The 12,461-nt window shown below is 42.7% G+C and overlaps 1 protein-coding gene across 1 annotated transcript in view; it reads left to right on the forward strand.

Annotated features, from left to right (window-relative positions):
- The window catches only part of TBXAS1 (thromboxane A synthase 1 (platelet)), a 230,284-nt gene that overhangs the window by 155,451 nt on the left and 62,372 nt on the right, over positions 1-12,461 (forward strand). The window contains exon 9 of the mRNA XM_009887407.1: positions 7,631-7,945. Coding sequence (XP_009885709.1) covers positions 7,631-7,945 — 315 coding nt within the window. The remainder of the gene's footprint in view (positions 1-7,630; positions 7,946-12,461) is intronic.

The raw sequence follows: 12,461 nt of genomic DNA on the forward strand, positions 1-12,461 counted from the left end.
GGCTGTTCTTCCCAGCCCCCAGTTTTCTTCTCTTGCTGTATTCGCCTGCTGTGTAATCTGGTAACTTCACTCCTCCACCTCCAAGCAGCAAAACACGTGTGGGGCAGGAGAAGCTCAGCTACCGCGTGTACAAATCCAATATTTATTGTTTCTACTCTGATAATGCCAGGAGTCATTATCGGAGTGTCCTTATCCTAAATGTTTTGCAAATAGAGAATAAGGAGCTTGCAGTCCACTGCTATTTGCTACCAGCATCTCTTGCTCACCATGATGTAGGGGTTGGGAAAGCTGGATGAGATTCTCTAGCCATTGCATTTTGGGCTGTTTTCTGAGCCTTCCCCATGTGTGCGTGCGATGGAGGGAGCTCTGGTGGCTACACGGTTGTGCTGCACTCTGGGCTGAGGCTGCCAGCACAGCACAGCAGAGGTGCCAACCAGCCGCCACAAAGTGTACAACACTTGTTAGCCGTCAGACTGAATTTCATGGAGAAACTTAGTGCATCTCTGAGACACCCAACTCATTCTGCTCAGCCTGGTATTGGAAGGAAACTCCCCAGAGTCAGAGACAGCGGTCAGTTCATGAGGGATGTAAATGGACCAGGCTGTGGGCAATCCCTTGGTTTTACACTGAAGAACTACTGGAAGGGTTTCCAACTCTCTAGGCAAGCCATAGGTTTCTCTATGGACCCATGTAATTAATGAAACAATCAAATAGGTGTGTGCCTTATTTTCTGTCTCCCGTAACAGTAGTATCTCTTTATCCTGCATGTCACTTCAGCCAAGCTGGGCTTCCAGCTAGGATCTTGCAGCTCAGAGCCAACAGGTCTACACACTTAAGATTAAAAACAGCCTCCTTCCACAAGAGCCATAAAGAGCTGTTAAGCTTGTCTCAACTAGAAACAGTTCTTTGCTCTCTCTCCATTCACTTAAAGACCTGAAATTCTGATTTATTTTCATCCCTGGACTGTGTGGGAACATCTCTAGAAGGAAGCTGATGTCTTTCAAGATGTGGGCCTTCTCCTGCTTCTTGCAGCAGTTTAAGCTGGAGGGAGATGGATCCCTAACACAATCTTGTTTTTAAGAATTCCCCCCAGCTTTATTATCAGGTCGAATCAGGCTTGCCTATGCCTCTGTAGATTACTAACACTCTTACTTTAACTTTGCCTTTTGAAGGTCAGAAAGGTACAAAATTTTTGAGGAAGAAACCAGCAGTACCTGAGCACTCTTCTCTCTCACCTCATGAATGGAGGCACTGCCACGTGAAATTTTGTATTTTTCAGCAGTATGATTTTTCTGTTATCAGGTCTTTTTTGAAGACCTACTGAAGTAATATATATATATAGAGAGAGACACATATACGTATAAGTACAGGTTGTGGAGCCGCAGACTTTATGGGTGTAGCTAGGTGCAATCTAATGATCTGCAATATCTGCAGTGACTCACTGGAGGAGGGGAAACCTCTCCAGTGACGAAAATGGTTCAGTGCTGGGGTGCAGTGCCTGGGGAGGCTATGGGATGCTGGAGTTTGGCTGGGTTTTTAAGAACCGGTTAGACAAACAGCTGTCAGTGCTGGTTTGGCTGATGCTGCCTCATGGCAAGGGGATGGAGTAGATAACTGCTGAGTTCCTTCCAGGCCTCTTTCCCCCATGTGATGGTGCTTTTGCCTTAAACTCTTTGAGTCTGTGTAAATCTGTTTTCATCCTAGGTCTTAAAGGGTTTTCTGAGATCATCATTAGCTTTTGCTCATGGGGTTTTATAAGATTTGATGTGTGTTGTACCGATTTCACAGATGGAGAAGCTGCGCCAGTTATAACTGTGTTTTAAAGGCAAGAAAAGGACTGCAGCTTTAAGCATCCCAGCTTCTGTGGAGGTCAGTGCTTTAACCAGTAATTCATATCGGCCACTCTGAAGATTTAGTGGCAAACTCAGCCAATAAAATCCATGTCATGCTTGAATTTACACTTACTTTTCGTTTTTTTTTTTTATTATTATTTTTATTTTTTAAAAGAACATTGGTCACATATAGAAGATATGTTTTGTGACCATGTTTGATACTTTCCACGCTCGGGTGCTTTCACCTGTTTCCTGATGCACCTGCTCCTTCTGGGCCTGCTCAGCATTTCATGTAGCGATGTTGCAACATTATTGTAGGGACACTTCTTTTTTCTTTCAAATAAAAAGCGAAGGCATTGCTGTGGCTTCTGACATCAAGTGTGGTGTCATTGAATATTCAGAGTGCTGCCTCATTGCTGTGAACTACTGCCAGAAACTTGCACAGGAGTTTAGTGATGATAACATATGAAAATATCAGAACAAGCCCAAAGTCATACAAAATCTCAGTCTGGGGTTTCATTACAAATGTTAAGATCAGACCAGGCTGGTAAAAGGCTGCTTCACTTTCCAAGTGGGCACTCAGTGATTTATTTATTTATTTATTTATTTTTGGCTTTAAGTTTAGTCAAGTTTTTAATGCAAGTTATATTGCTTTGTAAGATGTGCCTGCCCTCAGACATTCAGCCCATTTACAATAAAAACATTACAGTGGTTTCAGCAGCTGATGCTTACAAATGCAAACAAAAGAGGTTTTTTTTTTTCTGCCAGACTGAAAGCCTCCCAGCCACTCTCGAACAACGGCCGTACTCTCAGTTCAACAGACTCCAGGTCCTTCCAGAGCTGAGCATCACTGGTGAGAGCACCATGCCTTCAACCTTCAGACGTGCAAATTTGAGGGCTGTCAGCTCTGGCCTCCCAGTTAATTCCAGCTTCTGGGTTCAAGCGCAAGAGAAAAGGACGATCTCTCGGAAATATTTTGGGACTAGATGTGTTGGCAGAGAGACTGGCTTTTTTGTGTTTTCACTGAGAAACCAAATGAAACCTTCAAGTGTTAGGGAGAGGTTGAATTTTATCCTTTCAAAGCAGTTTGGCAAAATGGTAGTTCTGTTGGGACTGCATTTTGTGCTTCTTTTTTGAAAGGATCTGGGTAGCTACCACAGTGCTTTACTGATAACTTCAGGGTGACATGGGTTCGTCTAACCTAAAAAGATGGTTGCTAAATCAAACTTACAAAAAGTGACCTGGATATAAATTAATATAGCAGTGTTTGTACCAGTTTGTAGGAAATGGAAATAATATGAGACGTGAGCTTTCTACCTGTTAGATAAGGATTCTGAAGCTTAGCTTCTGCTTTTGTGAGCTGCCATCAGAGCATTTGAGAAAGGCTAGGAGGGTTTGCACAGTTTATTGTGAGTGGTATTATATTAGCAGCATCACATTTGTATGACTTTTGCACCACAGCAAGTGCTTTACAGCATACCAACCAATTATGTCTTCTAGTTCGGTTCCTTGCTTCATCTTAAGTTGCTTTTTGTAGTTCTGGGCTGCTCTGGACTCCAAATGGGGAATTGAACTGTCAGAGTGGTGCAAAAATTGAGTATAGTTTGCAGAAAACACAACAGAAATCACAGCATTAAGAACAAAAATTCCAACTGATAGACATTTGGTAGTTTTCTTTAAGTAATTTTTGACTTCACCTTGCAGAGAAGTTGCATGGCTCCATCTCTTTACTGAAAACATAACCCAAGGGTCCCCTGGATCCCCAAAGCAGCGGTGAATTTGCCAAAAGGTCAGCCAGTATGTCAATCGTAGACGTGAAAATATACTTCCCTGTTTAGGATGGAAAGAGCTGGAGACATCCCCCTCCCCCCAAGACCCCTGCCTCCTGTGAGAAGAGTCACGATACATCACGCATGTGAGCGGTACATCTCTCTTCTTCTGACAGTTGCAAAACTTAAAAGCCGTGATTTGAGGAGGGGTGATAGATGCTGCCGGATTGGCCTTCCCCAGTATAGCACACGTCTATTCTTCCAGTGTGTAGCACATAGCTCGTTACGGTTCTGTGCAGAATGATTTCTCTGCATGGCCAGGTGATGTTTAAGGAGACTAATGAGAGAAATGATACGGCCCAGAACACTGGTGTCAGGAAATATATTGCAAGGTGTCTATCTTGGGGAAGCTGAAAGCGGGGCTTGTCTTATTATATATTTCAAAGGGGATGTCTGTGTCACCACCAAGTTAGACATGCGCCCTGTCCCATACTGCATTCAAATTAGATTTTTTTCAAATAGTAGCTTTCCATTCCATTTTCATTGGCTTAATGATAGGCTCTGTGTTGTACGGGGGCAAAACAAGAGTCCGCCACATTGGCACGCCGTTCTTTTGAAGCGGGAACTTGTTTCTGAGGCCATTGTAACATAACTATGCAAGTGTCAGAGGACAGGATAGAGGCTATTATGGGCTTCTGCTTTTTGTGAGGAAAATCAAACAAATGTCCCTGATGGAAAAAGGAAGCCAGCAGCTGTATGTGATGACCAGAGAATGGTTTTGCGCAGTTACACTGTCAGTACCTGGTCTGTTGTCAAACTGAAAAAACGACCTTTTTTTTTTTTTTTTTTTCTGCTGTCAACCTAAGTGAAGAAAAACCCCGTGAATTTTCATGAGATACCTTTTTCTCATTTCCAGCACTTAACAATCTAATTATATTTGGTTTTATGCTAGTGTTTGCCTCTATTGCTGTTGTTAGGTTTTTGTGTCAGAGTGATTTTTCCATCCTGATGGTGCGGAAGAAAAATATGTTTCATTATGACTGGTTATAACCCTGGAAATCTTTTCTCTCGCTTGGGTTGATGACGATTTTTTATGTTGCGTTCTATACTGATGCCTAAAGTGAAGTAGAATGAAGCATAAGGAAGAGAAGCTTCACTAAAATATAGCTCCTTCCACTGTGTAGAATTATCCTGAAAAAAACGTGCTTTTTTCTGATTTTATGCTTTTTCTCCCCACTATTATTCAAGTAGTTTTCACAAATGAATGTCGGTTTTCTAAGGACTGTTTATGAAGCCCTTGCTTTTAGCAACCTCTGCTCACCTGTGAACAAATTACATGGCACAGATAGTTGTTTCTCAATAGGGTGACCTTATAAACAGATTCTGTAACAAGACAAGCTTTTAAATTCCTAACCAAATGTATTATGTGAGTAATAAAAAGAGCTCCTCAAAATGGCCACGGAGGCATTTCAGAGCACGTTCTTGGGAATATTCACTTGTGCTAGCATTCATTAAGTTTGCTTTCAGCAAAAATTCTCATGAATGAAATTTTATTCACTAGTCATTATGATTATTACTTTACTATCATAGCAATAAGCAGATGCTTTGTGTAAGGCTGCGACCCGATTTTGTCTAAGGCTGGAGAAACATCTTATAGGGTCTCCAGAGAGTGTATTGTCTAAATACAAGACCAGATTCAGCTAACCGCTCACGACTGGGGACTGCAAACCCTCAGAGAGCAATGGGTTTGTTTACAAGAAAATTCACAGCTAGAGAAGGATGAATGCAGAACCTTACCAAATGTTATACCATTTGAACTATATTATGGTACAGTGTTACAATTCCACTGAATATGAATGTCATTATACTTTTTTATGTTATAAAGGTAGCTTAGGTGATAATGACTAGTCTTATGGATGAAAGGGACTATCTGTACAGGTGCAGTTCATTACTGTACTGGACGAGTTTATCCACACACTGATGAACACACTGGAACTGGACTATTGGTTGTGTCTTTTTTATTTAAAAAATGACCTAACCAAAATATATGTACCAGGAAAATCCCTGAAGCATAGGCTATGCCAAAGACTTGGACACTCATTTGTGCAATACATGAACTCCCAGAACGTGAATAAGGCCCTTCCTGGAAAAATTAAATGAGATTTTTAGCTATGCACAGCTGAAGTGTGCCTGAAGTCTTCTTTCCTCCAGTCTAGAGGAACTTAAAAGAGCAGAGGTACATATCATGCTGGAGGAGAATGACGGTGGCAGGGAAGTTGCAGCTTTTGGCTTGCTGCATTAGAAATGAGAAACCAAGAAAGCATGGCCAATTTGACTATGGAAATTGTGCCTAAGTCTAGGCACAAGGAAGTATTTTCAGAGCTGGAGCTCATTTGCTGAGCACAATGTGTATAATGTGGCTTTGTGTTCCTTCACTTGGGCAATAAGCACGTATTCTGTGCCTTAGAGGTGATGCAGTTTGACTGGCCAATTTGTAGAGTCCTTCAGTGTGTGGTGACCAGCACTGGCTACTACCTGGAGCATTCGGTGCACCCGGGTGCAGGATGCACTATGGTTGTGGGGGTACAAGGTGGATAATGTACACGTGCAAAATGAAACGGTTCTGTGGGGTGGAGGGAAGGAGCTGCTAAAGAGGCAGTGTGCAAATCCCTTGTATTACTCAAACCTCAAAATAACCTTTCCTCTCTGCCTGTGGCTTGGTCAGAAAAGTTTGTTGGCAGCAGAGCTGAGCGCAAGACGCTAAGTATTTCTTCTCTTTTGTTGTCTCACTGCTCTCTTTTCCCATGTTGTGTGAAAAAAAATATATGATTAAGTCCTCTGACATCTTATCTTGTTTGCCTACCCTTTCCTCTCCCTTTTCCTTTTTCTACTTTAACTCTCCATCATCAGATCCAAGAAATCATTCAAATGATCTCTTTTTTAACAGATAAATGCAGCTATACAGCATTTTTTTTTCTTTTGAAGAAAGACTTGGTCCCTTCTTTTGTCCATCCCACCGCACAAGTTGTCATGTTCTGGCACTACAGTCACTTCTGAGTCCTTGAGCTATCATGTATTCTGTTGGTATTTGAGGAATTGAAAATCAATCACATAGCCTTATGGCTTAGGTTCAGCACAATTCTATTATGCCCACTCCCAAAAGTCAATTCAAACCTTTTGGGTTATATTTCAAAGCCTAATCAAGCTTGCTGTCCAGACTGGTTTGGAGTCAACTGACTCTTGTCCATAGGTCTGTTTATTAGAGTTTTTCTGACAGAAACTAGTGTGAAAGAAAGCAGTTTTCATAACAGTAGAACTATTCAGTGAGTGTTTTGGAAAGACAAACCACCCAAACCGGTTTTAGGGTAGAGGAATGATTATGGTTGTAATGTGCTTCTGCAAATATATTTTAAAAAAAATGCGATGGTCGTAACTGTACTTTCTCATCAAAAGATGCAGGAGCTTACTGAGATCAGTTTCTAGTCTTGTCTTGTTAAGCTGGCATAGAAATTATTGTAGCTGCAACCCTAAACCTAGATGGGGATTTTATGCTTTGGACCATGTGAACAAATAAGGATGGTGCCTCCAAGCAGATGGGCCAACTCCTCCAAGCATGAGTTGTGCCACCTCCACCTCAATGCATATGGAACCGTGCATTGACTATGTCAATCCCCTTGCTTCCAGCAAGTGCCAAGAACTCAGCCTGAGGGTAAAAGAAGCTCTGTATGGTGCTGGCCATTAAAAAACCTCTGTGGACAAAATGTCATGCAAGTTATGTTATATAACAGTTCTGTACATACCTGTTATGTATTGGGGGCAGATCTGTCTCATCCCGTTGGGTAGAAAACAGTGACTGGCTCTTCGTGATGGCATTTCCAGCTAATTTATAGAAGTCTCCTCATTTGGTAAAAGGCCAGTGGCCATTCTGTGGGAGCCAAGTGGGCAATATAGATAGAAAACATCCCCCATGGGTAAAGGCATCACTCTGTAACCCATTCTTCACGCTTCTTCTCATCCTGTATTCTGCAGAGGCGCAGAGATTTTCTCCAGTGGATGCTTGACTCCCGTGACTCGGCTGACTCCCTGGCAGCTGGGTCTTTTGATGTGATCAGTCCATCTGCTGCTTCCAGACAGAACGAGGCGCCTGTTGCTGGCAGGGCCCCATCTGAAGAGGTTCCGAAGACGTTAACGGAGGATGAGATAGCAGGCCAAGCTTTCCTGTTCCTGATCGCTGGGTACGAGACCACCACTAGCACACTGTCCTTCGCCACGTACTTGCTAGCCACCAACCCAGAGTGCCAGGAGAAGGTGCTTCAGGAGGTTGATGACTTCTCAGCAAAACACGTGAGTACGATGTGCTGGTGTGGAGCTTCATGCAGGGAGCAAGGCAACATAAGTGTCGTCATGCCACTGCGGCACCTGCATGACCCCTGTTTGTTTCAGGTATGTGTGCATGTATTAACATTTTATTAAGATATTCAGCCAAAAGTCAAAATCAACTCATATTGATTGTTTGAGTTTTTTTGAAACTGTTAAATAATGTCACTTTACAGCAACTTGAAGAGATGGCTGAGAAACTTTGTGTCATAGTGAAAGCTTAACCTTTACAAAATATTTTACATTATTGAAATAAGCCATCTGTAGCCAGACTGAAACTACACATTTATTTTTTTTTTCCCTTTTGTCCAGATACTCACATTGGTTTTGTGGTCAGTTTTATTTACTGATCTTTGTAAGGACTTAAACTGTTCTTACAAATAATAAACTGCAAAGTTTTGCTTTAAATGTTCATACTTCATTTTTTTTCTTCAGCAGCAGAATATATGTATATGCTTAAAAAAAAATAAAAAAATCCCAGTATCTAATTCTCTTATACCGTGTTCAAATTACTTCTCCTTCACTATCTGTGCTTACCAAGGGCATTTATGTTTCCTTGATAACCACTGACAATATTTTGTACGTCTAGCAGACCATGTAGCAGCCATTCTTCCACCTTACACTCTCTGCACAAGTTGTTAGTTATGAGAATTCAGACTGAGGGTCCTTTTCTTTTCGTGAACGATTTTATAATGGATCATGAGGCTAACAGGAATAAAAAGGCACCAGGCATGGCTGTCTTGAAGGATTTTAGCTGCTGGATTTGTATGCTGAAATCCCTAACTATGCAATTTTGGGAGTTTCATACTTTTTATGCATTCCATGCTCTGTGTTGCACTTACAGAACAAGAAAAGAGTTGTATAATTTTCTGCTTTGCTGGTAATAGAAAATTCTCGACTATGCAGAAGCGTGCCCATTCAAAAGCTACCGTTTCCCTCCTTCTGGTTGTGCAAACATAAAAGCCAGGATTTGTGTACACAGAAAATGTCTTTTTTCGTCTTGCATGACAAGGTTCTGAGCATGGTGGTTCTGTGTCTGAGATTGCTTTTGCTCTGAGGCTTCAGATTGATGACAGCAGCGGAGGTTAGGACTGCGCAACCTGATCCACAGAGCTTTTTCTCAGTCCGTGCTTCATACCTCTAGTGTGAGTTAACTCAATACAATGAAACCGTTGATGTGTTGTGTTCTAACTTACAGAGCTTGGGTTATATGCTTAGGTTATTAGCTCTACAGCACTCCAGCTGGAGCGTGTTTACTTGTTTCATTGCAGTACGGCAGACCTAATTATGCCCTTGTGTCCGGGTAGTTCAACTGACTTCCTTAAGGCGTGCAAAGATGTGAAGGGAAGGTGCAACTTGGCCTGGAGTTGTGCAGTTTACTGGTTCATACTGGTGGCAGAGTTGCACATAGAAACCCCTATTATGCAGCCCCAAGGAAAACGTGGTTCATCTCCTCACCAGTTCCTGAAAACTGCCAGCCTAAGAAACCAAAAAGAAATTGCTGGGAGAGGTATCTGATATGATAGGTAAGCGATGTCATTAATATCTGTGTGTAGATGGGTGTATGAATTTGTAAACTTTTTCATGTAAGTGCATAGAAAGCTGATGGCAAGTAGTCATCCCTGCTCATTGCAGAGGGGTTGGACTAGATGACCTTTAAAGGTCTCTTCCAACCCTAAACTATTCTATGATTAACTGGCCGATTGCTTACAGACATTTCATACAGGGAGACCATGTATATAGCTATGTCTGCGTTAAGAAGTAGCGTGCTCCGTAGACACAGATTCGCCATCTAGCACAGCTGGTAGTGAGGATGGCTGGGTGCACACTGTGCACACCTCAGGAGTTTATTTGGGGTTAGCTTGAGTCTGACCCTGTATACCAAATTCCCCTCACCAGTTGGACCGATCTTCTTGTTTAGTTCTGGTTAAAGGAGCCGTTGCTGCACACTTGGAGACTGCAGTGTGAACCAGTGCAAGAGACTTGCATGAGAGCGTGCTCCTGAGCCAAGCTAGAGAACTAAATGGATCCTATGTTGTATATCGTCTGCCTGAGCTGTCACTCACTATTAGTAGTATTTCAATAATAATCCAATTTAAACACGTAAAGCTTGACTCTCTTGGTTCTCTAACAGGAATATTTTGCTAATAATTTCAGCTTTTGCGGTGTCTAGGAGAGGTTGTGGAGCTAGGGACACTCGTGGCAAAGAAGTTAAAACTTGGTATAGAGAGATGGCACTCAAATTAAATTAATGGTTTTTACAGGTCAGCACTGTACACAGTCTGTGTGGTGCCTCAAGCCAAACTAGTGGCCTCATCGCAAACCATGCTGTCCCATGTCATATACTGGTTGGAAGTACCTTTCAAATTACTTCCCCATACTTTACTAGTTTTCAGGTTGTCCTGGTTTCAGCTGGGATAGAGTTAATTTTTTTTCTAGTGGTTGCTATGTTTTCAGATTTGGTATGAAAGGAATGTCAATAATGCATATTGTTTTAGTTGTTGCCAGGTGATGCTTAGGTTTTTCAAGGACTTTTTTCAGCTTCCCATAGAAGCTGAGGAGGAACATAGACAGAATGATAGAATGGCCGATGGAATATTCTGGACCATAGAAGTCATGCTCAGTTTATAAATGGGGTTAGCCAGGGAGGAGTGGGGAGATACTCATGATCACTGCTCAGGACAGTGCTAATTCACTAATTTACCAGGTGGTGAGAGTGACTTGTGTCTTGTATAGTCTTTTACCATTATTATTATCCTTTCCCGTTATTGTTATATTAAACTGTCTTTAACTTAACCCCTGAGGTTCTTTTTTCTTGTCCCTTTCCCCTCCTTTTCTCCCTCTTCTCCCCACCCTTCTTGGGAAAGCTGGGAGGGGAGGCAAGTGAGCGGCTGCGTGGTTGTATTTGCTGGCTGGGGTTAAACCATGACACAGATTTAGCTTTAGATGATGCATATATGGTTATATGGTCAAGGAGAAGAGGAAGAGAAGGGTAACTATTCATCTGCTGTCCTTGATACCAGGAAAGCCATAGATCTAATCTGTGCAGCCCCATCCTTCAAAAGATTTCCTGTTATAATCAGTTAATAATTTGAGGGGACGGCAATGCACTGCTCAAGTAGCCCATCCCAGAATAAGGAAAAGCATGCAGCACTTCAGTCCCCTTGGTGACTGTAATTAACTGCTTTGAGCCTAGAATGTAAGATCTATGCGAACGGGTTTCAAGTTATGGGAGCAGAAGCTATTTTAGAACTGGGAATATATAGATGCTGTGTTTGGTTGTCATGCAAAGGAGAGGAAGGGAGGGGACACAGCAGCTACAGGCTCACGGTTAGTTATCAAGTCAGTTGCTGAGAAATTTGATTAGGTTATTGCTCGTGCTCAGCACATCAGCTTTGCTCTTATCAAGGTGCTTTGCAATTTTCAGAAAGGGCTTTAGAAGGCCAAAACATGGAGAAATGGTGCAGTCAGGTTGTTTTGACAGGTGGTGGAAGACTGCTTTGATTTGCAGATATGCAAGCATTGAACACACTACCCTCTTCAGCCAAATTTATACTCAGGTAATTATAACTATGAAATGCTCTCCACCACGTCCCCCTTCCTTCCTCCAACCATTTTAGTTGCCTCATGCAGCATGTTTTATTGCCCTAATCTGTGGTCTAGAGCTGTGGTCTGATTTTACAGCAGCTGCTGTGTATCATCCCAGAGATGGCTCTACTTTCATGGTGGACAGAATGATTTATGTGTAGATAACTCTAGTTTATACACTCGTTTACTAAAGTTTATAAAGACATGTGAGAGCCATCTGAGAAAAGGTGCTATAAATGACAGGTCCACTTCCAGCTTTTTTGGCACACCAGTCAAAAACTGAAAGCACAGTGACCTTGTGATAGCCAGTAAGGAGAGCAAGGTCAGTCCATCTGGGCGTACAGCAGTGCTTTGGTGGCTCGGGGTGTTGTACTTGAGGATACCCCTGAGTTTGCTCTGGTCTTCTCCTGTCTTGCTTGCACAGTGGTTACCTTAGCAGAATGGGACAGCGTGAAGGGGAAGGAGAAAGCCAAGGCACTGCTGTGTTGGAGATCCCTGTGCTAGCTTGGTGCAAGCTGCTGCGGTGTGGCGTAGAAATACGAGGTTGGGTGCTGGAAGTGGTGTATCTCCAGCACCGTGCTGGGAGTTGGGAGCCCAGAGGAGAGGCAGGTCTGACCGACTGTGTTGTACTGCTGTGTTGTGTCCAGCCAAGTTTGTCCCTGAGCTGTCTTGGGAGACCTCTCTGCATCTCTCCACCACACTGCCTGAACAGACTGTAGAGATGGCACTTCCAGGCAAGTGTCCTCAGAAAACAGTGCCTGGAGTGGGTCATGGGTTGTGACCTCTTTTACCTCCAGGACCTTCCTCATCTGTTCACTGAAGGGCTTTTTTAGATCTTTTCTTGGCTGGTAGCCAAGTGTGATAGCTCAGTGGGGAGGCTGAATGAGGTCTCTTT

This window comes from Charadrius vociferus, unplaced genomic scaffold (assembly GCF_000708025.1).
Source record: "Charadrius vociferus isolate BGI_N301 unplaced genomic scaffold, ASM70802v2 scaffold196, whole genome shotgun sequence".
Classification (NCBI taxonomy): domain Eukaryota; kingdom Metazoa; phylum Chordata; class Aves; order Charadriiformes; family Charadriidae; genus Charadrius; species Charadrius vociferus.